Genomic DNA, 26567 nt, shown 5'->3' with positions numbered 1-26567 from the left:
TCTATTCTTAGTTTGTTGAAAGTTTTATCACAAATGGGTGTTGGGTATTTTAAAATGCTTTTTCCACATCCATTGATCCTGTGGTTTGTGTCCTTCATTCTAGTAATATCAGGTACTACGATGATCAATTTTTAAATGTTGAAACAACCTTGCATTCCTGGGATAAATTCCACTTGTTCATTGTGTTTAATTCTTTTATGTTGATGGATTTGGCTCGCTAATATTTTGTTTAGAATTTTGCATCTATATTCATGAAGGATATTGGTCTTTAGTTTTCTTGTGTTGTTTTTTTAATCTGGTTTTGATATCAGGGTAATACCAGTATCATGGAATGATTTTGGAAGTGTTCCCTCCTCTATTTTCTGAAAGAGTTTGTGAAGGATTGGTATTATTTATACTTTAAATATTTGATAAAATTCACCCATGAAGAATTCTGGGCCTGGGCTTTTCTTAGTGGGAAGATTTTTAATTACTAATTCAATTTCTTTATATGTTATAGGTCTATTGAATTCTACTCTAATCTTTGCTTACTTTGAATTTTGTTTGCTTTTCCTTTCCTAGTTTCTTCTTTTTTTTGAATTTTATTATTTTTTTATACAGCAGGCTCTTATTAGTTATCTATTTTATACATATTAGTGTATATATGTCAATCCCAATCTCCCAATTCATCCCACCACCCTCCACCCCCCGCTTTCCCCCCTTGGTGTCCATACATTTGTTCTCTACATCTGTGTCTGTATTTCTGCTGTGCAAACCAGTTCATCTGTACCATTTTTCTAGATTCCACATATATGCATTAATATACAATATTTGTTTTGCTCTTTCTGACTTACTTCACTCTGTATGACAGTCTCTAGGTCCATCCACATCTCTACAAATGACCCAGTTTCATTCCTTTTTTATGGCTGAGTAATATTCCATTGTATATATGTACCACATCTTCTTTATCCATTCATCAGTCAATGGGCATTTAGGTTGCTTCCATGACCTGGCTATTGTAAATAGTGCTGCAGTGAACATTGGGGTGCATGTGTCTTTTTGAATTATGGTTTTCTCTGGGTATATGCCCAGTAGTGGGATTGCTGGGTCATATGGTAATTCTATTTTTAGTTTTCTTTCCTAGTTTCTTAAGGAGAAAGTTTATGTTATTGCCTTGAGACCTTTTATTCTTTTTTTCCCCCTGATATTGGCATTTAAAGCTATAAAATTTCCCTCTAAGCACTACTTTAGCTACAGCTCATTAATTTTGATTTTTCTTTATTCAACTCAACATACATAATTTATCTTGTGATTTCTTCTTTGAACTGTGACTTACTTAGAAATATATTGTTTAATTTCCAAAGAGTTGGAAATTTCCCATTTTTTCTTTTACTGTTGTTGATTTCTAATTTAATTATTAACTCTGTCCAAGAAGACTTCCTGGAGCCAAGTGCATTTGAACTCCAATGATGAATGATGTCTCCAGGCAGAAAGCTGGGGTGAACTGAAATTTAATTGGTAAAGAGCAGAGAAGCAGAGGGAAGGGCTTTCCAGGTAGAGACCAAGCATGTGTAAGGGCCTGTGTAAGTGCCAGCAAGATGTTCATTGCGCTTGGAACAAAGGAAATGTAATTTTTATCTTTTCTTTTCGTCTTTGTCAGTCAGTACAGATAAAGCTTGTTAATTCAGTTGATCTCATCAACCTGTTTTGGTTTCATTAATTTTCTCTACTATTTTTCTTTTCTGTTACATTGAGTATAAAGGAGGTATAGTTGGGGTACAGAGGAAGTTGTGGAACAGGACGTAGAAAAGATCATATAAAAGGCTCCCTGGTGTTCAGATTCCAGCTTCACTCTTCAAGCCCTCTTCTGAAGAGGTTCTCATTATCCGTGAGTCCACGGATTTACAGAACAGGGATGCTTCCTCAGGATATTCTTGGCTGAGCACCAGCACCAAGGAAGCAGATGTTGGAAGAATAAGACCTAGGCAAGGGGTGACTGATGGCTCTGCTAATTACTCTTCTAGGATCCCAGTCATCCACCTAGCCTGTCACTGAGGTGGTCGTATAGGACTTATTCATTGTGGGCAGTGCGGAACCTGAGGCTGAGCTGGCAGCAGGGGTGGGCAGTGGTAGGTCTCTGGGCATGGATTGTTGTTTCTTGTGTTATACAATGAAATTAGAGGCTGGATGCTGCCGTGCCAGCAGATGTTAGCAATTTAGTAGGGTCTTTGATTGTGAGAGCTGCAGGCTCGTCTCCCCCTCCCCAGCCCCATGGTGTGGGCTCGCTGGACATGAGGGAGGTGAAGGCTACGACTGAACTTGGTCTAAGAAACTCTCAGGACAGACTGACATCATTCTGTAAGAAAACTGCTCCAGTTTGCTTTATTACTTCAGAGAGTGAAGGGTGGAAGAGAGAGAGTGTTCTAGAGCCAGGAACATGAAATCAAGTCTTCCCTAAAACTCCCCAGGGTGCTCTTCCCCTCACAGCCTCTCTTCCTCTTTCCTCTGGGTTTGCTGACCCTCTCCACCCACGCTTCTCTGGTTTTCCTTTTAGCAATGACCACAAAGGAATGCCTAACACTCAACAGCCCACAGGGCAGCGACCCTTTCTGACTTGTGAGTTGCCTCCAGCCACTCAGCCCTCATGCCCATCTGAGTCTTAAAGGGTGTGTATTCCTCCAATGGGGACTGAACTCCTTGATGGGTGGGCCATGCTTTCTGGCCAGTGGCTGCCCTTACATTCCTCATTTCTCCATTAACCCTACCCATCCTTCACTCTTGGACTCACTGCAAACACTGCCCCCCAAGAAGCCTTCTTTTATGTCCTCATAGGAAGTATCCTCTCCCTTCTCTGAGTACCCCTGACCTTTTTCTGCAGTTCTTCCATGGACTTACTACTTTCTCCCTTGTGGCAAAATGAATCGTGTGCATCTCTCATCTCCTCTTCTAGACCCTGGACCCTGTAAAGGCAGAGTTCCAGGCAGGACTCTAGATTTCCACAAAGTCTAGCCAATAGTTGGCAATTCACAGATGAAGAAATTCTTGGGAAGGAAGCCTGAGGAGGGTTATAGAAAAGTGAACTCAAGGCCTTCAGGGACAAGGCTCTCATTCACCATATGCCTGGGCATCTCGCCTCACACCAGAAAGTTCAAAGGAAAAACACAATGACAAGGATGGTCATTTTGGAACCCGTTTATATTGTCAGTGTTACTCTGGGCTTCATTCAGCCCCACACCAGCCTCTGAGATTGCATCAGACATTCTGAACATTCATGGCTTCCTTGGGCCAAGTGTAGCTGTCCAGCGTAAAGGAGTCATAGTCTGGAGTATAGACCAGGGATCTTACAAAAGCCTCCTTGTCCTTGGGCTCTGGGTAGTAGGAGGCCAGGTTGTGTTTGTAGGCGAAGTCGAGGACCTAGGGAAAAACACGTTTGACTGAGGAACTGGATCTAAGGAGGAACCTGTCTAAAGGCCCTTGCTTGGGAGCTTGTGGAAGGGGAATATACCCTGAAGCAGCAGATGTGTTCCTCTCATGAGTTGAGGCCCAGGAAGCCACTGGAGAGGAAGGATCTTGAGCTTTCTGCCTAGTAAGGAAGCTGTGACACTGTGGAACAGACACTGGGCCAGGGTCAAGAGGCCTCAAAGTCTGCCTCTGCTTCCAGCTGCCTGTGGGTCCTCAGCAGTGACATCATCCTTGCTGAGCCTCAGTTTCCTCATCTGTAAAGTGGGGGTCATGAGAGCTTTCTCTGGCATGGTGTGAGGATAAAATTAGGTAGCAGGTATAAGTGTTCAGTATCTGATATTTTTTTCTGTCTTAAACGTGGCTTGAATTGGACATTGTTCTCTGGGTATTAGATTTGGCTTCAGAAGAGCATGAATCTAAATATCCCCAAAAGGAAGGAACTGGATAGGGTGGACGTGGACCCTAAGCTGCGCTGCTGGTCCTGAGGGCTGATTCTGGATCCCGCACCGGACAGCTCATGGGCAGTGCATGCTCTTGTGCAGTGCGTTTTCTGAAATTATTCTTCAAACGTATAGAAAATGTAAAATATATGTTAATAGAAATAACAGTATAATAAACCCTCATGAATTCATCATCCAGATGAACAATTATCAATGTCAGGCCAGTCTTTACTGCCCCATGTTCTGGTTCTTTGAAAACCCATCATCTCTGCATCGTCTATTGGGTGACATTTTTACGTAGAATATCCCAAGAACTTGGCCCAGCCATTCTGGGAGAAAGGGGAGGCATGAGCCTCTCCTCTGGCCAGAAAGGTGCCGAGTGTAGAGCTTTTCCACTGTTCTCTTTTAATGTCCTCCAGAACTCTGGGAGAGAGGAATTACTGGCTTCTTTGTAGAAGAAGGAAACTGCTGAGGCTCAGAGAAGTGAAGTGATTGGGCTCTGGTGACTCTGCCGCTGATTGGCAGAGCTAGGACCCCGCAGCCTGAGCTCTTTCCATGATGCTATACAAGTTGACCTTTCTGTGTAAATGGGCACTTATGATTCATTTTTAAATTCCACCCGCACTCTGGTCCACAAAACTAGGGCCTTTGGTGACCTTTCTGCCTGGTGTTTGAGGGGAAATCCAGGAGCTTTCCCAGAACTGCCCTGAGTGGGCTTGAGGTGGGGCTCGAGCTACAGGCAAGAGTGTGTCACGCAGCCTCGGGGGTGCATGCAGTGTAGCCCAGGGAGCTCAGCCTGTCTCCGTAGCTGCCACCCCCTTCGTCCTCCTAAAGTCACACAGAGAGGAAGCTGATGAGCCCCACTCCCCATAGTAAGGGGGTGAGACGTCCCTTACTTTGATGGCGATTCTCAGAGACACGTCTCGGATGGTGCTGAGTGGGGGGTACAGTCTCCCCTGTGACAGATGCTGCTCAGAGACCTCTTGGGCGATTTGCTGGGGAGAGAGGACAGAGAGGAACAAGCTGAGTTTCCGCCTTCCCGGAGCAAGCCCAACCTAGTGCACCAGAAACTCAACTCGCCCCTCATACGTGGCCCGTAAGTGCAGTTTCTACTCCTGTCTCTGCCACCTTGTGGCCCCAGGGGCGCTTAATGCTTGGGCTTAAGCAAGGACACATCCTTTCTGTCCCGTGAGACTGGCCGAGGCTTAAAACAACATGAAGCTGTCTGAATTCTAAAGGAGAATCACTAAGGCCAAGATGAATAAACCTGTGACTCGCAAAGCAGACTCTGGGGTCTCCCCCGCCCCGGCTGACCTAGCCTGTTGTATGGGGATCCCTGAGTCCCTCGCTTCCCGGGTTCCAGCCTCTCCCACATGCTTGGGAGCATCCCGGCTGTCCCCCTAGGCCATCTCGTGTCTCTGTACTCAGGGCTCCTTGGGCTCTCCTTTCCGGCCCTGGCCCCAGTGAGGAAAGAAAGGCTGCTTCTCCAGGGACACCACGAATGGGCCTTATGCGGTACCTGAATAACTGCCCTAACAGCACTTTCAGCCCGGGAACAGGCTCTCCTACAGCTTCCCTCCCTGCTTCAGAGCCCGTCTCTAAGGGCCAGCTCTCTGCAGCCAGCCTCATCCTGTAGCCTCAGGCGCTGGTGCTCAGCCAGCCTTGCAGAACAGCCTCTTTAACGGGGCTCGGAATGCACTCCCACCCAGTCTTCTCGTGTCAAATTGAAATCTGGGAAAAGCCACAGTGCCCTCTGAGAGCTCTGTGTCCCGGGACAGACAGGGAAAGGAGCTGGTCTTGCCTCAGAGTTTGGCAGACATTAGGAACCTGGGCTCCCCCCTCTGCTACCCTGTTCTCAAATTCCTCTCTCTCCTTTCTGTTCATTCAGTCAAACATCCACTGAGCTCTGTGATATGCTGGGCTCTGTGCTAGGTGCTGAAGAGCCATGGTGGAGAAGCCACAGTCTTTTCCTTCCTGGAGACTGGTGTCAGTGGACAATGAACAAACAATAGTAACGATTATAGTGATTTCGAGGAGAGGGGGCATATGGGCACAGAGGAAGGCAGGGCCCAGTCTGCCATGTACAGGAAAGGCTTCCCAGAAGAAAAGACAGAAGCTACGACCTGAAGGACAAAGTGTGAATTACTTGAAGAGAGGAGAGGGAATAGCACATGCAAATTCTTAGAGGGAAGAGAGAGCACGACTGTAAAAAGAAGGCGGGATAGGTTGACGGCAGGGGGAGGCTAAAAGGCTGGAGAGGAAAGGAGGGCCCTGGATGAAGTGCCTTGTATGGAAACCATGTGAAGGAGTTTGGCCTTTCCTGGGAGCACCAACGAGCCATAAAAGGTCTGAAATTAGGAGAGAGATGGCCTGTTCCGGGCTTTAAGGGACTCTCTTTGTGGATGTATAGAAGGTGAACTGACTAGAGGGAAGCAGAATTTCCATGGCTAGATCTGCAGCTAGAAAGGCTCTCCTGCAGAGTGACGAGTTATGGTATGTGTGGCTACTTCTGAGACACTGGGCACTGCTAATGCTCTGCTGTGTCTCTGAGTCAAATGGCCTGGGGCCATCCTGGCGCATCCCTCACAAGCCGGGTGACCTTGGGCAAGTAACTTCTTAAACTCTCTGTGCCTCAGTTTCCTTGTCTGTAACATAGGGATGATCACTATATTTTACAGGGTTGTCAAGGTGAAATGAGATAGTGCATGTACATCTCCTAAAACTTATATTACTTTTTCCACAGGAAAATCAGTTTCAACTTAAATTATCTTAATTTAAAAACACCCTTTTCAGGGACTTCCCTGGTAATCCAGTGCTAAAGAATCCGCCTTCCAATGCAGGGGACGCAGGTTCGATTCCTGGTCAGGGAGCTAAGATCCCACATGCCCCGGGACAACTAAGCCCGCGTGCCACAACTACCGAGCTCGCGTGCCTCGACTAGAGCCCGTGTGCCACCAACTACAGAGCTCACGCGCCACAACTAGAGAGAGAAAACCTGCACGCCACAACTAGAGAGAAGCCCGTGCACCACAATGCAGAGCCCGCGCGCCGCAGCTAAGACCCAATGCAGCCAAAGATAAATAAAAAAAACAAATAACAGCCAAACCAAACCAAACCAAACACCCTGTTCAGAAATATAACCTGCCAGGCCTTTGAAGACCAGACTGTCAGCTCCCGGAGGGGAGGGGCCTTATGCTGCTCAGAGCAAGTGACTGAGAAGTAGCTGGAGGAGAGGTTCCTGTTTAATTCATGGACACGGTTCATGAAAAGAGGGAGCTGAAATGTCCCATAGCAGAGGCTGTGGGTTGTGCAGATGTTTCTGGGGGCTGCATAGGAAGGCTTTAGCAACCTTGTTTCTGCACAACAGGGGAATTTGCTTTCGGGTCAACTCCAAGCAGGAAGTGACTCTTCCCATCCAATGGGGGTTTCAGACAGCTCCGCCCATGGCCACAAGACAACAGCACCACCAATCAAACACAGAATACTCAAGCAAGAGGGACAGAGAACTACAGCATGAAGCCAGAGCTGGTGTGCACAAGGCTTGGGGGAGGCTGACAAAACTTCAGCAGACATAGGAAGAAGGAAGTTGGTGCATGAGGCAGTTAGTTCCTCGTGGGACTCAGAGAAGCAGGGCTGGGTACGGCTGCGTGGAAGCCCTTCTTGCGGCTCTGCTGGTTTGGGGCTCTCACCAGTGCCGTGGTGAGGGGGAAATGCAGGCACATGTCAGAACTCACAGTAGAGCCTTTGCAGCCCGCTAGGGACAAATATGTTTAATATTTGTTTATAGTTTTGATTAGCTTAACTTCTCAACAGAAACATTTCTACGCCTGGGTTCCTCAGAGTGAAGATAAATGTGAAGTGCCTGGCACTTGGTAAGCGCTTGTTAAATGGCAGCCACTGTAACTGTTATTATTAACAACCATTATTATGAATGTGGGCTGTCATCCTTAACAAATTCTTTCCTTGTTTTCAATTCACCATGCCCAGTAAAGAACCCTTGTGGGAGCTTTTCTGATAAGATACCTGGAGCAGGTGCACACCCACAACCCCCTATCTGTGCTCAATACATGGGTACTCAGAGCAGGCAAACCTGACGTGCAACCCATTCCCTTCCTTACAGAAATCTGCCCTAGCGGGGCTTATTTTGCTACCAGTTACCCAGTAACGTGGCCAAGACCCATGGCTGGAAGAATCTATTGCTTGTCATGGTCGGTGAGCCCACGGTTTCAGGTGGTTTTGATGGCATCTCCGTCCTTGGCATGCATACGGGTTCTGCTGGGAGGCAGGGTGCAGTACAAGGTATGTTCCCTCACTGCCAGCGCCTCCTGCCAACACCCCTCCCACTGACTATTCCTTCCCCCGCCGCCCCTGCCTTAAAAAGCCTGTGTGTGTTTTCAGAGAAGTTCAAGCCTCCAGGCGATCTTGAGAGAAGCTTGACATTCAAGCGCTCTGGGGAACCACTGAAGGATTGGGGCAGGTAGGTAGAAGAAACAAGAGAAGGAATCTTTGGGGACCCGGTGTAGGAGCTGGTGGAGCTCACAGGCCCTCTGGGGTGTATTCGGGGCAGCGGGGACAGCAATACCTCTGCTGTCAGGAGGAAGAGCCCGTCTGGGATGTGTCGGACCCCGCCTGCGATGACTCCCAGCGCCACTCCGGGGAACACGTAGGCGTTGTTTCCCTGCCCGGGAATGAAGGTCCTGCCATCTTCCAGAGTCACGCCTTTAAAGGGACTTCCACTGGCAAAGATCCCTCGGCCCTGGGGGCAGGGAGAAAACCAGAGACGGAGCTTGGAGCTAGGTTTCAGGGGTCGTGGTGGCCTAGTCTTATCTCCCGAAAGTTGACCCCTTCCTCATCTTCTGCTAAATGCTCAGCATTGTGCTGCGGACATTGCAGGTGCTGAAAGCACACCTGTTCATCTGACCGAAAGCTCAGCTCCCACTGAGTTACCTGGCAGCCACAAAACCACGGAACGGGGAAGGTGTACCTTTTAACCTGTCACCTCCCCGCAGGGGCAGGCCAGGTATGCAAATGGCCTAGAGTCCACAAGCGTCTCGAGTTCTGGTCAGAGCTCTACGTTAGGGGAACCCTGAGCAGTAAAGCCTACTGGTAAGAGCCTGGGCTTTGGAGCCAGACCTGGGTTTGAGGGCCAGCTCCACTCCTTTTTAGCTCTGTGACCTTGGGCAAGTTACTTCATCTTTCTGAAACTCAGTTTGCTTATCAGCAACGTGGGGATTTTTTTCACCCTCGTAGGGTTGCTCATGGTTACTCTTACTATGTCCTCTCAGCCCGGGGAAGGAAGGACTCCCCGCTGACCTCGGTGACCTGGTAGCACTTCTCAGCCGTGCACTCGGCCTTGCTGGTGGGGTTGCTCAGGGCAAAGATGATGGGGCGCTCGTGGAAGGAGGCCATGTCCCTCAGAATCTGCTCCGTGAAGGCTCCTGCGATGGCGGCAACACCTACGGGGAAAAGGGGGAGGTAGTGGGGTGCCTACTCTTTATATACACCCCATGCCTCTCCTGGTGGTGGTGGTGGAACTAGGTACAACATGGAAGACTCAGGAGTCCTGAGGATGGCATCCGCCATAGGGATGGGGGAGGATAGGAGAAAAGGGTCTCCCTGCTTGAGTTGGCTGAGACCCCCTGTTAATTCCACTGGTCCACTTCAGGCCCCAGCCCAGTTAAGATGCACCAGTGAAGCATGCCTGGCCACTGTCCTTTAGAGTGGACTGCTCCCGCAGGACAGGGAGTGATGCCAGGGTCCCCTCCTTGGGGGAGGAGCGCTCATGTCATCCTGGTTAGAGAGACCAGCCTGTGCTTTTCCACTTTACTGTATAATTCTGCATCACGCAGGCCAGCTTGGTGCCTTAGTTCTACGGTTCTTATACAGTAATAACTCAATAAAAGTTCGTAGCATTGAATTGGAAATGAGGGGAAAGAGCTGTGTTTCCAAGGGTTGCTTATGCCTCCTCGCTGAGCCTCAGTCTTCACGTGCAAGTCAAGGGGATTAGCTGGGCTGGGCAGTGGGTTGCCCCCTCCTCCTACCTATGATGGCCGTGGGCTTCACCAGCCTCACCACCTCCTCCAGGGAGTTCACTTCAGGATGGTCCTGGGCAAACATCTCCTTCTCATGGTTCAGGTGACTCCTCCCCTGCAGGGAAAGGAAGAATGTGATACAGCTGTGGTGGTGAGAACCGCTGGGCAGTGCCTGGATGCATTTGTGTACTCTGAGAGCACTCCCTGCAGAGCCTTGTGCTTTGGTCTGAGCTGTCAGAACCTTGGGCCCTGTCCTTTTGATCAAAATCTGCGACGCAACCTAAGAATTTTAAATGTGTGTGTGTGTATTTCTTTCTTTAATCCAAACCACATATGGAGAACCCATAAGGCCTTTCTTTGAGCTGCTGGGGTCATGGCTTCCTGGGCCAGGACAGAAAGGCTCTGAGGAAATGCCTGAGTCTGGACCAAGACTCTTGGCCCCAAGACATATAGCACAGAGGCCCAGTTGAGGGATGGGGGCCTGAGTCACCCAGGGTCAGGGCGCTAATTTGAATGTATTTGACAAGAGCCATTAAGCGCCCGATAAATAATAATAAGCTGAGATCCAGGACAGGCTTGTAATGGCTGGCTGCTCCCAATGGGGTCCAGATTCCTTCCATTTCTTCAAATAGGAGTCAGTGGGTGACAGGCTGGTCAACGTTTCTGATGACTCCTTTGGGTCAGCTGGCCTCATGAGAAGCAGAGTGAAAACACCAGCTTTGAGAGATCTTTGAGGAGGGGTGAGCTCAATGGGGTGAGCAAAGGTGATGTTGAAATGTGGGAAAGAGGCAAGTGTGGCAGCCTCCACCTGTGCCTGGACCATGCTCTGGAATGATCTGGGGCAGAAGGAGGAACCTCCAGGTCCCAGTTCTTTCCAGTGGGAATCTGCCCTTATAGGGAACAATAGGAAGGTCTGTTGCTTCTGAGGGGGGTCTCCATTATTCTTGGTTGAGAGCCTCGCTTTCCTATCTCTGTCTATTTTTAGTCTCTTACTGTCACAGTCTATGTTAGTGGAATCTCAGGATCAAAACATGGAGCTCTGAGTGAAGTCCTGAGGGAAGAGGTCATCCAACTGTGCCCCTCACCACACTGCAGTCAGAAGCTGGACTGTCTCTCTCATTCATTCCTTCCTTCATACCTCAAACATCAATTATGTACTTATCACATGCAGGACCTTGACATCAAGACTATACAGCCTCACGGGGAGGGAGGCAAGTAAAGGGGCAAGAGCCCTATCATGGGGTAAGTGTAATAGATGAAGGGCGGAAGGCTACATGAGCATAAACACAGGGAACTAATTGAGACCCAGATGCTCAGGGAAGCTGCTTGAAGGAGGTGACAGAAGACAGGGAGGAAACAGATGGGGTTGAGGGCTGTGAGTGGGCGTGTGGAAAAAGAGGAGGGCATTCCAGGCAGAGGAACAAAATAGGCAAAGATGTAGAAGAGAGAGAGCATGTTACTTCTGGACAGCTATGATTGAATATGGCTAGAGGTGAGTACAAGGCAGGACGTGATTCAAAGCTTCTGGACAAGAGCAATTCAGGCTACTTTGGGATGAATCTTTTGCGTTGGGGGTTAGGACACTGCCCTCCTTCTGCTCTCTCCTCTGTCTGAGCAGTTTACCCCTTGAGATCTCTTCCAGTCCAATAGCTGTAGATATCAGGTAACCTCCAGGTCTCCAGACCGACAGTACCTTGACAATGAGCCCCTTGGAGTCCACCATCCAGATCTTCCTTGTGGCCTCTGCCTTGGGTACGCCTTCTTTCTCTAGGGCCATGACAAGGAGGTGGGCGATGCCCATGGCTGCCTGCGAGGTGGGTGTTTAGACAAAAGGCAAAAGCTGCTCAGGATTTTATCAGATGCTTCACCAAGATCCTCGCTTCTTCCCCCACTACTCCCAGGAGGCCCAGTTAAGTCCCTGCCTTGAGACACCCAAATGCTGGGGCCCAGGCGGCTGCAGTGATCACAACGCATCTGTGCTGTTTCCTCTCCTCAGAAGCCCAGAGCACCGTTCCTCCTCGCTGCTCCTCCCCTCATTCTTATTCTCCTACTGAAGCAACAGCAGGGAGCCCCCGATGGCACTTACTTCACCAGCACCTTGGAAAACAAACACGTGATTGGAGAGCTTGTTCTTGGTGATTCGCAGAGCAGCCAGGATCCCTGCCACGGCGACAGAGGCTGTGCCTGCAACAGAGTGGACTGAGATAACCCCCTGGCCACCGGCTCCCACCCCCAAGACCCTTGGCAGAGTTCCCCACACCTAGAGCCTGTGATGGAACAGGCAACTTTCCCTCGCCCTTACAGAGGTCAGCCCTGTAGGCATGCAGGTTGTCGAGCAACCCTCTTTTGCATGATACTCTTTTCCATGCACTCTTTTGCAGGTAACTGTTAGTTTGAGAAATAGCTCCTGGATTGTTACCCTGGGAGAGAGGATCAGAGGGTAAGGGGCTGCTACCACCATCATTCATAAATGAAACAACAAGGACAAATACAAGGGAAGCCAAAAAGAAGTGTGAGCCTCGTAGAATGATTTGTTTAAGGGGTAAATGAATAAAAACATATTAAAAATGAGGCCACAAACTAACCGTGAAACATTACATGACCATGTGACCTGAGCTGCTTGTCTTATCCAGCAAGTCATAAGATTGGGTGTGCCCAGTAGCATAACCAGCATCAAATGGCTTGAATACATCTGAAGGTACAGGTAAGCTGCACAAGCAGGTGGCTCAGACTAGTTTGACAACTATTCTTCCTCTCCCTCAATCCACACCTAAGGCCTCACTAGGAATTCCTATGACCAGCTGACCAAGGAGGAAAAAGCAGGCTTGGTTTACAGATTATTCTTAACAGTATGCTGGCATCAACTAGAAGCGTACGGTTGCAGTTTCACAGCCCCAATAAAAGGTCACCCTAAAGGGAAATAGTGAAGTGAATCTTCCCAATGGACATGACCTCCCGTTGTAAATTTTGTTGTCCACTTTGGTCCAAGAGATGGCTAGACCTACACTGATTCGTGGGCAGTTGCTAATGGTTTAGCTAGATGGTCAGGGACTTAGAACAAAATAGTAAGACTGGTGATGAGGAAGTCTAGGGAAGGGTTTGCGAATGGACTTCCCTGAACAGGTACAGGGTGTGAAGATATTTGTGCCCCATGTGAAAGCTCACCAAAGGGCAGAATGAGAATAGTTTCTCAGTAATCAGGTGGACAAAATGGCATGGCTTGTGCGTGTCAGTCAGCATCTTTCCCACGCCATCTAGGGTTTGCTCAGTTTCCATATAGAGTAGCCATGGTGGCAAGGATGGAGGCTCTGCGTGGACTTCCTCTCACGGAGGCTGCCTGCTACTGCTACTGCTGAATGAATGACCTGTCAATGGCGGAGACCAATGTGGAGCTCCTGCTATGGCACCATTCTCTGGGAGGACTATCCAGCCGGCAGGAGTTTGATTACACTGGACTCCTTCCATTAGCGACAGGGAAGAGATGTGTCCTCACTGGAATAAACATAGTTTCTGCATATGGCTTGACTTTCCCTGTCTATAGTGTTCTGCCAGTGCCATCATCTGTGCATGTTTGGAATGCCTAGTCACCATCCTGATATATTGCAGGCAACAAGGCTTCTAATCAAGGAATTCATTTCATAGCAATAGAAGTGCAGCAATAGGCGCACACCCACGGAACTCAGTGGCCTTAACATGTACTCTACCACCCAGGAGCAGATGACCTAATAGATCAGTAGGATGGGCTCCTGAAGACTTAAGACTTAGTTGAGGAGATGGTGAAGTTCTATCTTATAGGATGCAATATGTGATTTGACTTAGCAAACAATACCTTGTGCTCTTTCTCCACAGCCAGAATACTTGCGTCTGGAAATCAAAGTGTTGAAGTGAGAATGGCTCCTCTCACCATTTCACCTAATGAATCACTTGCAGGGTTTTTGCTTCCTGTCTCTTCAATTCTGTGCTCTCTGGATTGGAGGTCTTGGTTCCCAAGAGAAAAATGCTTCCATTAGCATTCGCAACATGGTTCTATTGACTTGGAAGTTGAGATTGCCACCTGGCCATTTGCCACAAAACCAGTGGGCAAAGAAGAGGGTTACTTTACTGGCTGTGGTTATTCATCCTGAGAACCAAGGGGAAACTAGGGACAGGGAAGACCGTATCTGAGCCTAGGGGATCCTCTGGGGTGTGTCTTAGTACTCCTGTGCTCAAGAGTAAATATTAATAAACACTGTTGCAACTAAAGAGAGGCAGGGCTGCTGAGGCTGCAGCTCCTTCAGGAATGAAGGTTTGGGTCATCCTACTAAGGAACCCTGGCAAGCTGAGGTCTTGTCTGAGGACAAGAAAACATGGAATGGGAGACCGAGGAAGAAATGCATAAACATCAACTATGGCGTCATGACTGGTTACAGAAATGAGGAATGTAGCAGCCATGCAAATTTTCTTCCTTGATTATCATGTGATTACGGATGATGGTTCATATTAGCTAATTTATTCTCCCTTCTCCTTCCTCTTATTATTTTATAGAAGTTTTGTTGGAGGTTAATTCTACAATTTAGCCTTTAGATAACAGAGTTTTCAAATGTGACTGTGACTGAGATTTAAGAGTAGTTAGTCCTGCCCAGAGATGGGTGGTGTGACTATCTTCCAGAGATAAATATGTCAAAAAAATGCACAGTGTAAAAAAAAAAAAAAAAGCACAGTGTGACAGTTGTGAGTTAAGTTTTGTTTGGGGCACAATGAGAACTATAGCCCAGGAGACAGCCCCTCAGATAGCTCTGAGGAACTGCTCTGAAGAGGGGTGTGGGTGTCAGTGTATATGTGATTTTGGTGAAGGGGGTACGTGCAATCAAGCACACATTTTGGCAGAAGGTTGCTGCTGGTTACAAGAAGGTTGTTGCTCATCACGAGGAGTGGATGTCTCCGTTAATGATTTTAGTGTTTTCCTAGATATGAGAAGATGCAAGAAACTGGGCTCATAAAATCTTCTGAAAATATCTATGTATCTGAAGGCCTGTTCTGCCAGTTTTTCCCAGAGCACAGAGTGCCTCATGCCTGATCTCTGCCTTGAACTCCTTTCAGGGTGTGTTGAAGGTCGGTGACTGCAGTGGCTAGCGACTTCATTCTTGTAGAACCAGATGATGAGCGACATTCTTTAGTTGGCAAATAACTGTAGAGACTTTGCCTCTCCCCATTTCAGGGAGAAGGTGAGAATGTCTTCATTTGTTGGAAAGATAGTTGCATTTTATTAGGCATTTTGTTAGAGTTTGTTGTTGTTGTCTGGAAGTACCAATGTGCAGGACGGTATGTATGGATGCTGAACAGCCAAAAGGGTGGACTGTGCCGATTATTGGGTAATCGTTTCTCCTTTGTCTGAAAACCACTTTTCAGCTTTACCAATTGGCTCTATGGTGGGCTCTGCCAATAGGGGGCGCCAGAGGGCGACTGAAAGACTAGATGGGCAGGGAAAGAACAGTTTTTCCAGCATCATTCCTGCTTTGTAAGATTGCTCGGTAAAATGTAGGACATTCAGTTAAATTTGAATTTTAGATAAACAAGAAATAATTTTCTAGTGTGTGCTCCATTCAATATTAGCATAAATATTCTAAAAACTGTTATTTGTCTGAAATTCAAATTTAGCTGATCATCTGCATTTTGTTTTTGCTAAATCTGGCAACTCCACAGCCTTGGTTTTTTAATCTTACAGCAGCAGTTTGTTCCACAAGCAGCAGTTGAATCCAGTTTGCTGTTTGTCCGTCACTTACAGAACTAGCCTCGCAGCGTGCGCCCCTCAGAGGCATGAACGCTACCCAGCTGTCACCTCGTCTTCCCTGTGTTCCCCCAGCCTCAGGGGTGGTAGCAGATCCTTAGTGTTTCTTTCTGGCTTTTCAGTTCTTTAATGCAGAATTCACAATTCTTTATGTCGAGTTTTCTCTGTTAAAACGACTGGTGTGGACCCTGACAGAGTCACAATAAAGTAATCGCAACTGGCAACGCTAAGCCTCTATGATGGTCAAAGAAAAGGAAATTAAAGTGTGACTGTTTATGGTCATTAAAATTGTGCAAATCAAAGAAACTGATGTTATCTATGGCTGGTGAGGGAGCAATGAAAAGGGCAAAGTTCAGCACACATTCCATTTTAAAGAGCTACAACCCTTTTTGGAAAACTATTTCCCAATATAGACCAAAGGCATAAAATGTTTTTGCCCTTTGACCTCATGCTTCTATTTCTGGGAATCTATGTATGAAAAAATCCAAAAGGTATGTGGTAGGATATTTATGACAGTGTTATTTATAACGTAGAATGACTGGAAATAACAAACACCTAACAAAAGAGTAATGGTTAAGTAAATGAGCTAGTGTAGGCACTCAGTAGGATACTTAAGCTATTAAAAATATTCATTATGAAGATGGTGTAGCAACACAGAAAATGCTATGAAGTTAGTAACTAACATCACATATTGTTCTAAGTGCTTTATATGTCTTAATGTAAAGACATTTATTCCTATCATCATCCCCATTTTACAGATTGGGAAAATTAGGTACGGAGCAGTTTGCTGAGTTGTCCAAGATCACACAACAGAGTGAGGCTTTGAACTCAGGGAATTGGGCTCTAGGGCATGTGCTCTTAACCCCTAAATCATGCTTCACTGAGTTAGTTGGAAGGAAGAGAACATTCAACAGTCTACATACTATGATTCTAATTGTAACAAACTATACACACAGAATCTGGAAGGAGCTACAAAATACTAATGGTTGCAGGGTGGGAGCAGGAGTGAACTTTCTCTTTTCTGTTTCCAGTTTTCCATTGGACAGAGAGCACGTTTTCCGCTCACCTGATTCTATTGTATTTCAGGACAGCCTTCTGCCTCCTGAAAAGAGCTGTACAAAGCATACGACACCAGGTGGCGCCAAAGATATTTCATCAGAGAACCTCCCAAAGACACTGCATTCTTGATGGGTCTTTTCCTTCTTGGATGTCAAGTATCTTTTGTGGTTAGAACCTACAAGCTGAATCACAGCTTACCTGCAGAAATTCAGTGCTGGATGGAGAGCGTGACATCCAACAACTATACAGATGAGGAAACTGAGGCCAGAGAGAGGCAGTGGCTTCCGCCTGTTAGTCACCAAGTTAGAAGTAAAGCAGGTAAACCTGGGTTGTTGCTTCCACCCCTTCCTGGTCTATGCAGCTCAGACAGCGTTTCCTGACTCTGGAGTTAAAGGCAGCAGGAGTGGCCTTATGGGGTTTCCCTGGGGGAGACCTGAGGAGTGGGTGGTAGTGGAGGTGGAGGGAAGTGAACTTAGGTGGTGGATGTAATTGTTCAGTTGTGACTCTGGAAGCGGTGGAAAACACAAAGCATTGGGAAATCTGATAGAAAAGAGTTGAAAATTTCAAAAGGATACAACAACAACTGCCACTTATTGATTGCTCTCCCCGTGACCTTGTCTCCGTGCTATGTATGCACTTGCCTGCATTTATTTGCTCATTTAATCTTTACAGCAACTCTAGGAAATAGGTACTACTGAGCTCCCATTTTTTCCCCTTTCAGAAGTGGAAAGTGAAGTTCAAAGAAAGTAGAAACGACCAGGAGAGAAGTGAATCCTGTTACCACCAACTCTATAAAACCTGTCTCCAGTCCATATACTTTGCTGTTTCTCCTGTTACGTGGATGAATGGTCCCTGCTCTTAGCTAAAGCCACCTCCAGCTGTGTGCTGGATCCCACCATGTTTACCTACTCAAGAAATTTATTTTGTAATTCTCTCCCTTTTTATTCTGCATCCTCAACTGCTCCCTCTCTAGTGGATCACTGCCATCAGCCTACAAGTATGTCATCAAGTTCCCATCCTTAAAAAGCCTCCTCTTGGGGGCTTCCCTGGTGGCGCAGTGGTTGGGAGTCTGCCTGCCAATGCAGAGGTCACGGGTTCGAGCCCTGGTCTGGGAAGATCCCACATGCTGCAGAGCAACTAGGCCCATGAGCCACAATTACTGAGCCTGCGCATCTGGAGCCTGTGCTCCGCAACAAGAGAGGCCGCGATAACGAGAGGCCCGCGCACCGCGATGAAGAGTGGCCCCCGCTCTCCGCAACTAGAGAAAGCCCTTGCACAGAAACGAAGACCCAACACAGCCATAAATAAATAAATAAATAAATAAATAAAAGGTTAAAAAAAAAAAAAAGCCTCCTCTTGACCCTATGTCATTCCCACCCTATTTCTTACTTCCCTTTATAGCCAAATTCTTCTAAAGAGCTGAATATACTCATTGCCTCTATTTCCTTTCTTCTTGGTCTCCCTGAAACCCAGTCCCATCAAGCGACTGCCCCACCTCTTGTCAACCTCCCCAGCACCTCCATCTTGCCAAGTTCAGTGGTCAGTCCTCAGCCCCTCCTCTTCCTTGACCTTTCATCAGCATTTGATACTGGTGTTCATTCCTGCCTTTGGGAAGCTCTGCATGTGGCTTCTGGAACCCCATGCTCACTGGCTACCTTGCTGGTTACTTCTCATTCTCCTTTCTGGGATCTTTCTCTGAGGCCATCCTCTGAAGTGGCAAGTTGCCCTATTCACAGTCCAGAACTCAAGAGGGAACACAGCAGTTCTTAAATCCCATATTATAAAGTTTGGCAAAGAAAGTTATCCCCATCATTAACTTTCATTTTGAGGAGGAGGGTCTTGGGTAATGTATTAGGGATTTAAAAATAGAGAGGAAGGAAGCTGCAGAGCTTTCTGGAGGTAACCACCTGCAGAAGCCCGGGGGTCTAGGGATGTGTTAGAACACGCGCCCGTAAATGCTGAGGGCAGCTGAAAGCATGACTGTTTGTTCCTCATTCATGATGAAAGAAAAACAAATTTTCCTTTTCAGAGGGAGCTTTCCATACTTGCATTTCCTGCAAACTGAGTACTGGAGGTTGTAGGTTCAGGAAATAGCACAAAAGGACTGAAAATGTAGTTTCTATTCTGCTTTTCATAGTCACATTTGACAAAGTTAAAGAAGTTTCCATTCTAAACCACACATTATCAGAGAAAAGGGAAAAAACTAGCTGTTTCTCAGGTGAGACAAGGCTGCTGTCATAGGCAGCGAGAAGGACAGGGAGTTAGGCTCGGCAGGGTCCGGCCAAGGTGGCTTTGGAGGCCTGGGGCCATGGGGGATTGGGCATCCTCTAGGATTAGGTTGGCCCACTTTCATGATCCGCAGAATTACCTTCCCACGGCAGCCAGCGGCCGCCTTTCATTTGTTCATGAGCGTGTACTGAGAGCCTGTTCTGGGGCTCCACTGGGTATATGGGTATATGAAGCCTTAGATTTATGAAGACGAATACAACAGTCTTGACCACAGGGGTTAGCAGCATAACTGTTCAGAAAATTCAAGTTCCCCTTATTGGAAACCAAGCAAAGGCCTTCTAGATGACTTCAACCCTGTTTCTGTGTCATGAAGGGAATTTTCTGGAGCCCTTGGACTCTCAAGAAGGCAGTTCCCGGCCCATGAAGGAGGCAGGGTTAGACTATTCTGCCACCGGAGGGAATAATTACCATCTTCTTGGCTTCTTTGGGGATTTAACTGATGCAACAGGCTAAGGGGGAGGTCTCAGAGCAGCCGGGATTAGACGTACGAAGAGACCCACGAGAATCTCAGGGCTGGGAAAACCCTGTCCGGGAAGAACAGCCTCAGAACACAGGACTTAGTGAAAAGGAAGGTTCTGGGGACTGGGGAGAGATGAGGTTGAAGCGGCCGGGGGAGGTTTCACTGTGGGAGAGAGAGACGGGAAAGGCCAGGAACTGCTGCTCAGTGTGTGTGGTACGGGAAGGAGAAGCAGAGCGCTGACAGCTGGAAATAACCCCTGGTGTCTTGTAAACAGGACAAACCAGCTGGACAGACTTCAGAGCTGAGCCATTCCTCCCCATCTGCCCCTTTCCTACCGTGGCATCTGAGCCCCGGGGTAGTTTGAAATACTCTGCAAAGCGGGTGACCACTGCCCAGTGTCACTCCCAGGCCCTGGGGAAGGGTGGGATCGTCCTGGGGCCTGAGGAACAGGTTTGGCCCTGGGTGCGGTATCCTGGGGGAGGTGAGGTTTGAGTCGTTAAGGACAAAGAGGAATTAGCCGAGAGCAGAAGAGAGTTCTAGGCAGAGGGACCAGCACATTCAGAATCAGAATCGGCAGAAAACTCACAGAACTGACTAATGCAATGGGCTGGAAGAATAGGCTGGATGTGGAAAGAGGAAAAGAGGTGAGGTGGGCCCCTGCCTCCCTTCTCGGGCTTTCCCAGGCCTGCGCTCACACCGGTCCCTCTCCTCACCTCCACCAAAGCCTCTCTGTTTTGGGTCTCAACACTTCCTCCCTCCCTCTGGGACTTGTGTTGGGAGCTTCCTGTGCACCAGAGGTATCAGTACCTGGTACCAGAGCTGAGTACGGTTACATGCCTGTTCCTGCGCTACGTCACTGCAGCCCTTAAAACTACCTGGTGCCATAAGCAAGGGTGACGATGAGCACGCTTAACGATGAGCTAGCACAGTCCGCGTCCAGCCAGGATCGATGCTGGCCTTAGGAAGGCGTCCTGATCTTTCTGGCAGTACTGGCTGAGGATCCCTCATGGCTGTGGATACCATCATGTCCATTTTACAGACCAGGAAAAGAAGACTGGGAGGATTTAAGCCGCTTGGCCAAAGCCCCAAAGCAGAAAAGTGGGGATTCAGACCTAGGCTTGTCTCAGTCCAACATCTGACTGCTAAGCACTCTGGCTCACAGATGAAAACTTGAAAGTATGAGGGGTGACCATGGCCTGACATACCACACAGGCACCCTGACTGGCCGTCTGCTCTCGGGAATGTGGCCGGACTTGAGGGCAGTGCAGGTCCGGGGAGGCCTGGTGGGGTGGGAGGACACTCTGGAGCTGACAGGCCAGCTGGCCTTTGCTGTCCCCAGCCACACTGCGGGCAGCTAGCCGCGGAGCCCGGGGGCCTGTGCTCACCAGGCCAGCAGTATCCTGGACCTGGCTTCCTGGGAAGGACACAGCTGGCCAGTCCTCCAGCAGGACCATTCCTAGCGCTGTTCCCCTTCCAGGTCTCTCTCTCTCCTCCGCTAAGAGCCGGGATGCTTCTGTGATCCCAGCTGAAACAACAAAAGTCACCTGAGCCTCTGCCTTTTCCAAAACTCCTGAAGAGGCTTCCAGCGACGAGTCAGTGCACGGGCAGCCCTGCTCACCGAGAACCAGCCTGGGGAGGCTGAGGCTTTGCACCGGTCTGAGCTGGGAGTGGGGCCGGGCCTGGGGCGGGGGGCGCGCGGAGGAGACCATGGCAGCCCTGGGGAGCTCTTTACCCTGCCAGGGCTGGGGCCAACCCTACCCTGTGGTCGGCCACGTGGGGTTGGTGATTCCCAGGAGTGTGGTGCAGCAGGACTGGCTGGGGTTCAAATCTTGTGCCCGAGCTCCTGCTCAGCACCAGGCACGGCACGGCCCTCACGGAGCTCAGTCTGGTGGGGACCCTGAGGCCTTTAGTCATATCTTTCCTTATTCCACTGAGGACGTGAGGCTGCGCTGGTGTTCATTTCATGCAGGCAGCCTGGTTCCATCCCCCGCCATTCTGGGGTGTTCCAGAAGATTCTGACCACGAGTCCTGCTGCGGTGGACCGGGCCTGTCCCCAGCAACCACATGGGGCTTGGTTTTGGTTTCTGTTTTACCACGGTGATTCCTCCCCCCCTCCCCCTTCTCCCAACTCTCTCCAATTCTGTGCATGCAGGCGTTCCTTTCTATTTTTGAGCGTGGCTATGTAGTTTCATGTTTCTTTTTCCTCTTCTCTTTACCTTGTGTTTGGAGGTAAGGGGGTCAATTCTAGCATGAGCTTAATCTTCCACGTTGCCCCATTCATCCCGGAATTCCTCACCAGCCTGCTAATTGCCCACCCAGCACTGAGAGTACACATCATAGGCTTCTGGTTCTGGACCCATCACTAACCAGCTGGCGACTGTGGGCCAGCCCCTCCCCGTCCCCAGGCCTCATCTGGGGGGGGGGGGTTCTGTGAACTGTGGGAGTTAGAGGAGAGGATGGGAGGGGTGAGGAGAGCGGTGACACCCACACTTATGTGGGGTCTGGAATTTAATCCTCACCAAGGAGACTCACGGCACCACCTCACTCACAAGGAAGCATGGGCAGCCTGACGTCCTGGACAGACAGTGAATTCCGAGTTAGAAATAACTAGGTTCTAGCCCCAGCTTTATGCCTGTTAGGCTGTGGGACGTGGAGCAAAACTTAAGTCCTTGAACTTCAGTTGCCTCATCGGTGACATGAACAGCAATGTCCGTCCTCCCCACAGGCGGAGGGGGCGAGGCAAGGAAGCTGTGAAATAGTGTGGATGGAAAACACTTTTCTAGCCTAAAGCTCTGTGTTCATGCCACCTGGATTACTTGGCACAGTTTGGGTTCCCTGGGAAGCAGATTCAGAGAGATGTGAAGTGTTCAGGATGTTATCAAGAAGTGCCCTGGGGATCAGCACACCTGTGCTAGGGAGGGAGTGGAAGCAGGATGGGGTTGAGGATGGGGAAGCGGGAGAAGCTGAGCTGCGATGCGGTCCCCAGGGCCTCAGCCAACCCCGTGGGGAGCTCTGGAGTTACATGTCCCCTCAGAGTTGTCCTGCACTGGGCCAAAATGGCTGAGCTTCTAGATTCCCTGATCACCTGGTGATGCCGTCCTGGCAGGGCAGGACCGTGGGCGAGACGGCTCTCTGCAGCTGCGGCTCTGCTTGATGCTCCAGCCAGCCCTGCCGCCAGCTGGGGCAACAAGTCCTTTCTTGAAGGAAGATCTGGGCGGTGCTGTTAATCACACGGCCACGCCTAATGGTCAGGTTGTCCCGATCAAAGACTCGATATTACAGGGCTCCTGCCATTCTAGTACGATGTGCCAGCTCTCCTCATGCATTTTAGTTTAATGACTTTAGTCTCATTTCTGAGAAAAGAATGGGAAATTCCTCCTCTGTTTGCCGTGGGACCCAGAAAACCATTCCATCTGGCTTTGCCTGGGAGTGAAACAGACTCTACTGGAACTGGGTATCAGCAGGACATAAAAACTAACAAATTGATTTAATTTGAGAAGTTTTGTGTGTGTATACATGAGGGTGTACACACGTGAAGATGTATATATGTCTGCGTGTGAGCACATGTGGGGTGCATTTCTGGGTGAGTATATGTATGACGACCTGGACAAGAGAGAGGCTTCGGGGGCAGGTGTCCAGTGTAGACACACCCACATGAACAGGTGGGTGCTTATGAGAATCTCAATTTGTGCAGGTGGACCTCATTCGTTCATTCTTCAAACATTAACGAAGCATCTACAGTGCGCCAGGCACTTGTGCTGGGGCTGGCAAGTGAGAAGAGAAAAGATGTGGTTCCTGCCTCTGGGAGCTTATTGTCTCCTGGGGAGACAGACAACTCAATGCAGGCATGTGGGGTACAGTGTGGTAAGAAAGTTGACAGAGGGGGGCACAGGAGGCTGTGGAGGCACCCGGTGTGCATCCAAATCAGGCTGTCCCTTCCCTGGGACAGGAGGCCCTGGAGCTGAGCCTTCAAGGCTGAGTAGGAGTTACTGAGCCAAAGATGATGGGGAAGAGTGTCCCAAGCTGAGAAGCAGAGCTTTCACGCGCAGAGGGAACTGACCCAGAGGGAGGTCATAGGAGTACAAATAAGACAGGGTTGGTACCATCTGGTAGGATTAACCTGTGAAGTGCTTAGAACCGTGCCTGATGAATAACAAGTATTCAGCTCTAAACCTTAGCTATTGTTAACCTGGGCTTGAATCCTCCTAGGTCTATCTTACTCACTTGATGAAAACTGTGACCTCTTTGGGCCTCATCTGCAAAATGTTGGCCCATCTTTAACTCCCAGGGACCAATACCTGTCCCCTACCAACCTGTTCTTTTTTACATGACATGGTTCCTTGATTTGAAAAGATCTTGCTTGCCAAACTTCATTTGTTAAATAATAACCTACATGTCATCAAGGTTTCCCTTGGGCTTTATAAAATACTAGGAATAACTGGCAATGCTCCTTACTGAGAACTCCTGGATCAGGTGAGATAATCGCTGAGGAACCACCCCGCCTACTCCAGTGTCACATGCTGGCATCTCCACAGCAAGAAGCAAGTGCCTTCAGGTATTTCTGGTCCACAGAACAGGGAGCCAAGTTGACCCTGAACTAGAAGATGCTTCCCATTGACTTTTGGAATGTTCTGGGGCCTTGGTTATCATTGTGAGAAGCACTCATTCCAGCCAAGTTAAGAGAAGGCCTTATCCTGATTCCCTGACAGTGATATGCCTTGTGTTTGGAAAATCCAAGAGCGAGCTATTGTGGCTGGCGAAGGCCACTTTTATGGTGATTGATGCTTTGGTCTGATGAGTCCTATGTGCTGGTACTTTCCATATATTAGCTCCTTAAATTTTCACAATAATCTTCCAAGGTAGTTACTATCATTCCCAATGAATAGATGATGAAACTGTGGCTCAGAGATGTGATCTGCCCATGTTCAACCAGCTAGTAAATCACAGCATTGTTTAAAATTTCTATCGTATATCTAATCACCAAATTCTTACTTTCCTCTGAAGCAGTAATCATCTCCATTTTATAGGTGAAGAAACTGAGACTTAGCAAAGTTATGGGACATGTCCAAGGTCACAGAGCTGAGAATTAGCAAAGTGAATCTGGATTTACTGCTCTTTCTTCAACAGCTGCTGGCAGCAAACCGGCTATGAGGTGGCCCCTCCCCACCTGGGCACCCAGGTGAGCCTTTGTGAGAAGGCATTAGTCCTCAGGGGCTTTGTCAGGAGGGGTGGAAACTTACCTTGGATGTCATCGTTGAACATGCAGTACTTGTTGCGGTATTTGTTGAGAAGGCGGAAGGCATTGGCATTGGCAAAGTCTTCAAACTGGATGAGGCAATTTATTCCAAACCTGTGGAGAGGGAGAGGAAAGAGCACGTGATTGCCTCCCCGAGATGATGCCTGGCAGGTCCCAGCCTGAACTGGGGAGCAGGGAGGTGCAGGCCAGGGGTGGGTGTGGGTGTGGCACGGCTCGTTCACTGGGGTTTATGCCACCTGGCTGGCTTCTGGACTCTTGGCTCTGCCTGCCCCATTATGATTTAGTTATTTATTTTTAATTGAAGTAGAGCTGATTTACAATGTTGTGTTAATTTCTGCTGTACAGCAGAGTGACTCAGTGACACATACATACATTCTTTGTTTTTTTGAAGATTTATTACTCATTTGACAATACTTCCCATGTAATTAAAAAAGAATATATATATATATATTTATTTATTTATTTATAGCTGTGTTGGGTCTTCGTTGCTGCGCACGCGCTTTCTCTAGTGGCGGCGAGCGGGGGCTACTCTTTGTTGCGGTGCATGGGCTTCTCATTGCGGTGGCTTCTCTTGTTGCAGAGCACGGGCTCTAGAGCGCAGGCTCAGTAGTTGTGGCTCACGGGCTCTAGAGCGCAGGCTCAGTAGTTGTGGTGCACGGTCTTAGTTGCTCTGTGGCATGTGGGATCTTCCGGCACCAGGGCTCGAACCCGTGTCCCCTGCATTGGCAGGTGGATTCTTAACCTCTGCGCCACCAGGGAAGTCCCATACATTCTTTTTTATATTCTTTTCCATTAAGGTTTATCCTAGGAGATTGGATATAGTTCCCTGTGCTATACAGTAGGACCCTGTTGTTTATCCATTCTAAATGTAATAGTTTGCATCTACTAACCCCAAACTCCCAGTCCATCCCTCTCCCAACCCTCTCCCCCTTGGCAACCACAAGTCTGTTCTCTATGTCTGTGAGTCTGTTTCTGTTTCATACATAGGTTCATTTGTGCCGTATTTTAGATTCCACATATGAGTGATATCATATGGTATTTGTCTTTCTTATTCTGACTTATTTCACTTAGTATGATGATCTCTAGTTGCATCCACATTGCTGCAAATTGCCTGCCCCATTATGGACGAGGATGGGGCAGAGGGTAGGGGTACGGAGCCTGGTGGTCAGCCAAGCCCACATCATTGTCTCTAATGTGGGCTGGTGGCTCCCATGGGCTCTGGATGGCAGACCCCAGGGGTGCTGGAAGGGCTGAGATGGGGCCCCGCCTCTCTGTGACCTGTGGCCGTCTGAAATCCCAGCAGAAAGCTCACTCCAAACGCAAGTGCGTGCAGAGAGCCCGGCTCCTCTGCCACTCAGGCTTGGGGAGCCTCTGCAGCCTCCAAATATCTCCCTTGGTGGATCCTGAAGTCTCGAGTCCCTCCACCAGAGACTCTTCTGGGTTCAGGCATTATTCCCTGATAAGATACAGGGAAGGTTGGGAAAGGCCACTGCATGAAGCCACTGTCATCCACTAACACCTTGGTGAGGGCGTTCTCCATGTGCAGGCAGAGCAGGATCAGTTGCTAAGCTGGTTCAAAATGCAGATCACCAGGCCCATCTCCCAAAGGGTCACTCGGTGAGTTTAGGGGTGGGGCTCCGGAATCTGTATTTTTTCCTCCATCTTTACTGAGGTATAATTGACAAATAAAAATTGTATGTATTTAAGGAACACAACAGGATGTTTTGATACACGTATACATTTGAAATGATTACCACAATATCAAGCTAATTAACACACACATCACCTCACACTGTTACCATTTTTTTTTTTTTTGAGTGGT

The 26567-nt window shown here is 48.5% G+C and overlaps 1 protein-coding gene across 2 annotated transcripts in view; it reads right to left on the bottom strand.

Annotated features, from left to right (window-relative positions):
• Window positions 1-3156: 3156 nt before the first annotated feature.
• The window catches only part of ME3 (malic enzyme 3), a 327811-nt gene continuing 304400 nt past the window's right edge, over window positions 3157-26567 (bottom strand). For both annotated transcript variants that reach the window (XM_059930621.1, XM_059930622.1), the window contains exons 8-15: window positions 24729-24838; window positions 12000-12097; window positions 11607-11720; window positions 9923-10028; window positions 9195-9337; window positions 8464-8637; window positions 4778-4876; window positions 3157-3393 (exon numbers count right to left, since the gene is read on the bottom strand). In XM_059930621.1, coding sequence (XP_059786604.1) covers window positions 3232-3393; window positions 4778-4876; window positions 8464-8637; window positions 9195-9337; window positions 9923-10028; window positions 11607-11720; window positions 12000-12097; window positions 24729-24838 — 1006 coding nt within the window. In that variant the 3' untranslated portion in view covers window positions 3157-3231. The remainder of the gene's footprint in view (window positions 3394-4777; window positions 4877-8463; window positions 8638-9194; window positions 9338-9922; window positions 10029-11606; window positions 11721-11999; window positions 12098-24728; window positions 24839-26567) is intronic.

The sequence above is a fragment of the Balaenoptera ricei genome, chromosome 8, assembly GCF_028023285.1.
Source record: "Balaenoptera ricei isolate mBalRic1 chromosome 8, mBalRic1.hap2, whole genome shotgun sequence".
Classification (NCBI taxonomy): domain Eukaryota; kingdom Metazoa; phylum Chordata; class Mammalia; order Artiodactyla; family Balaenopteridae; genus Balaenoptera; species Balaenoptera ricei.
This window is presented reverse-complemented; position numbering and strand designations above follow the sequence as displayed.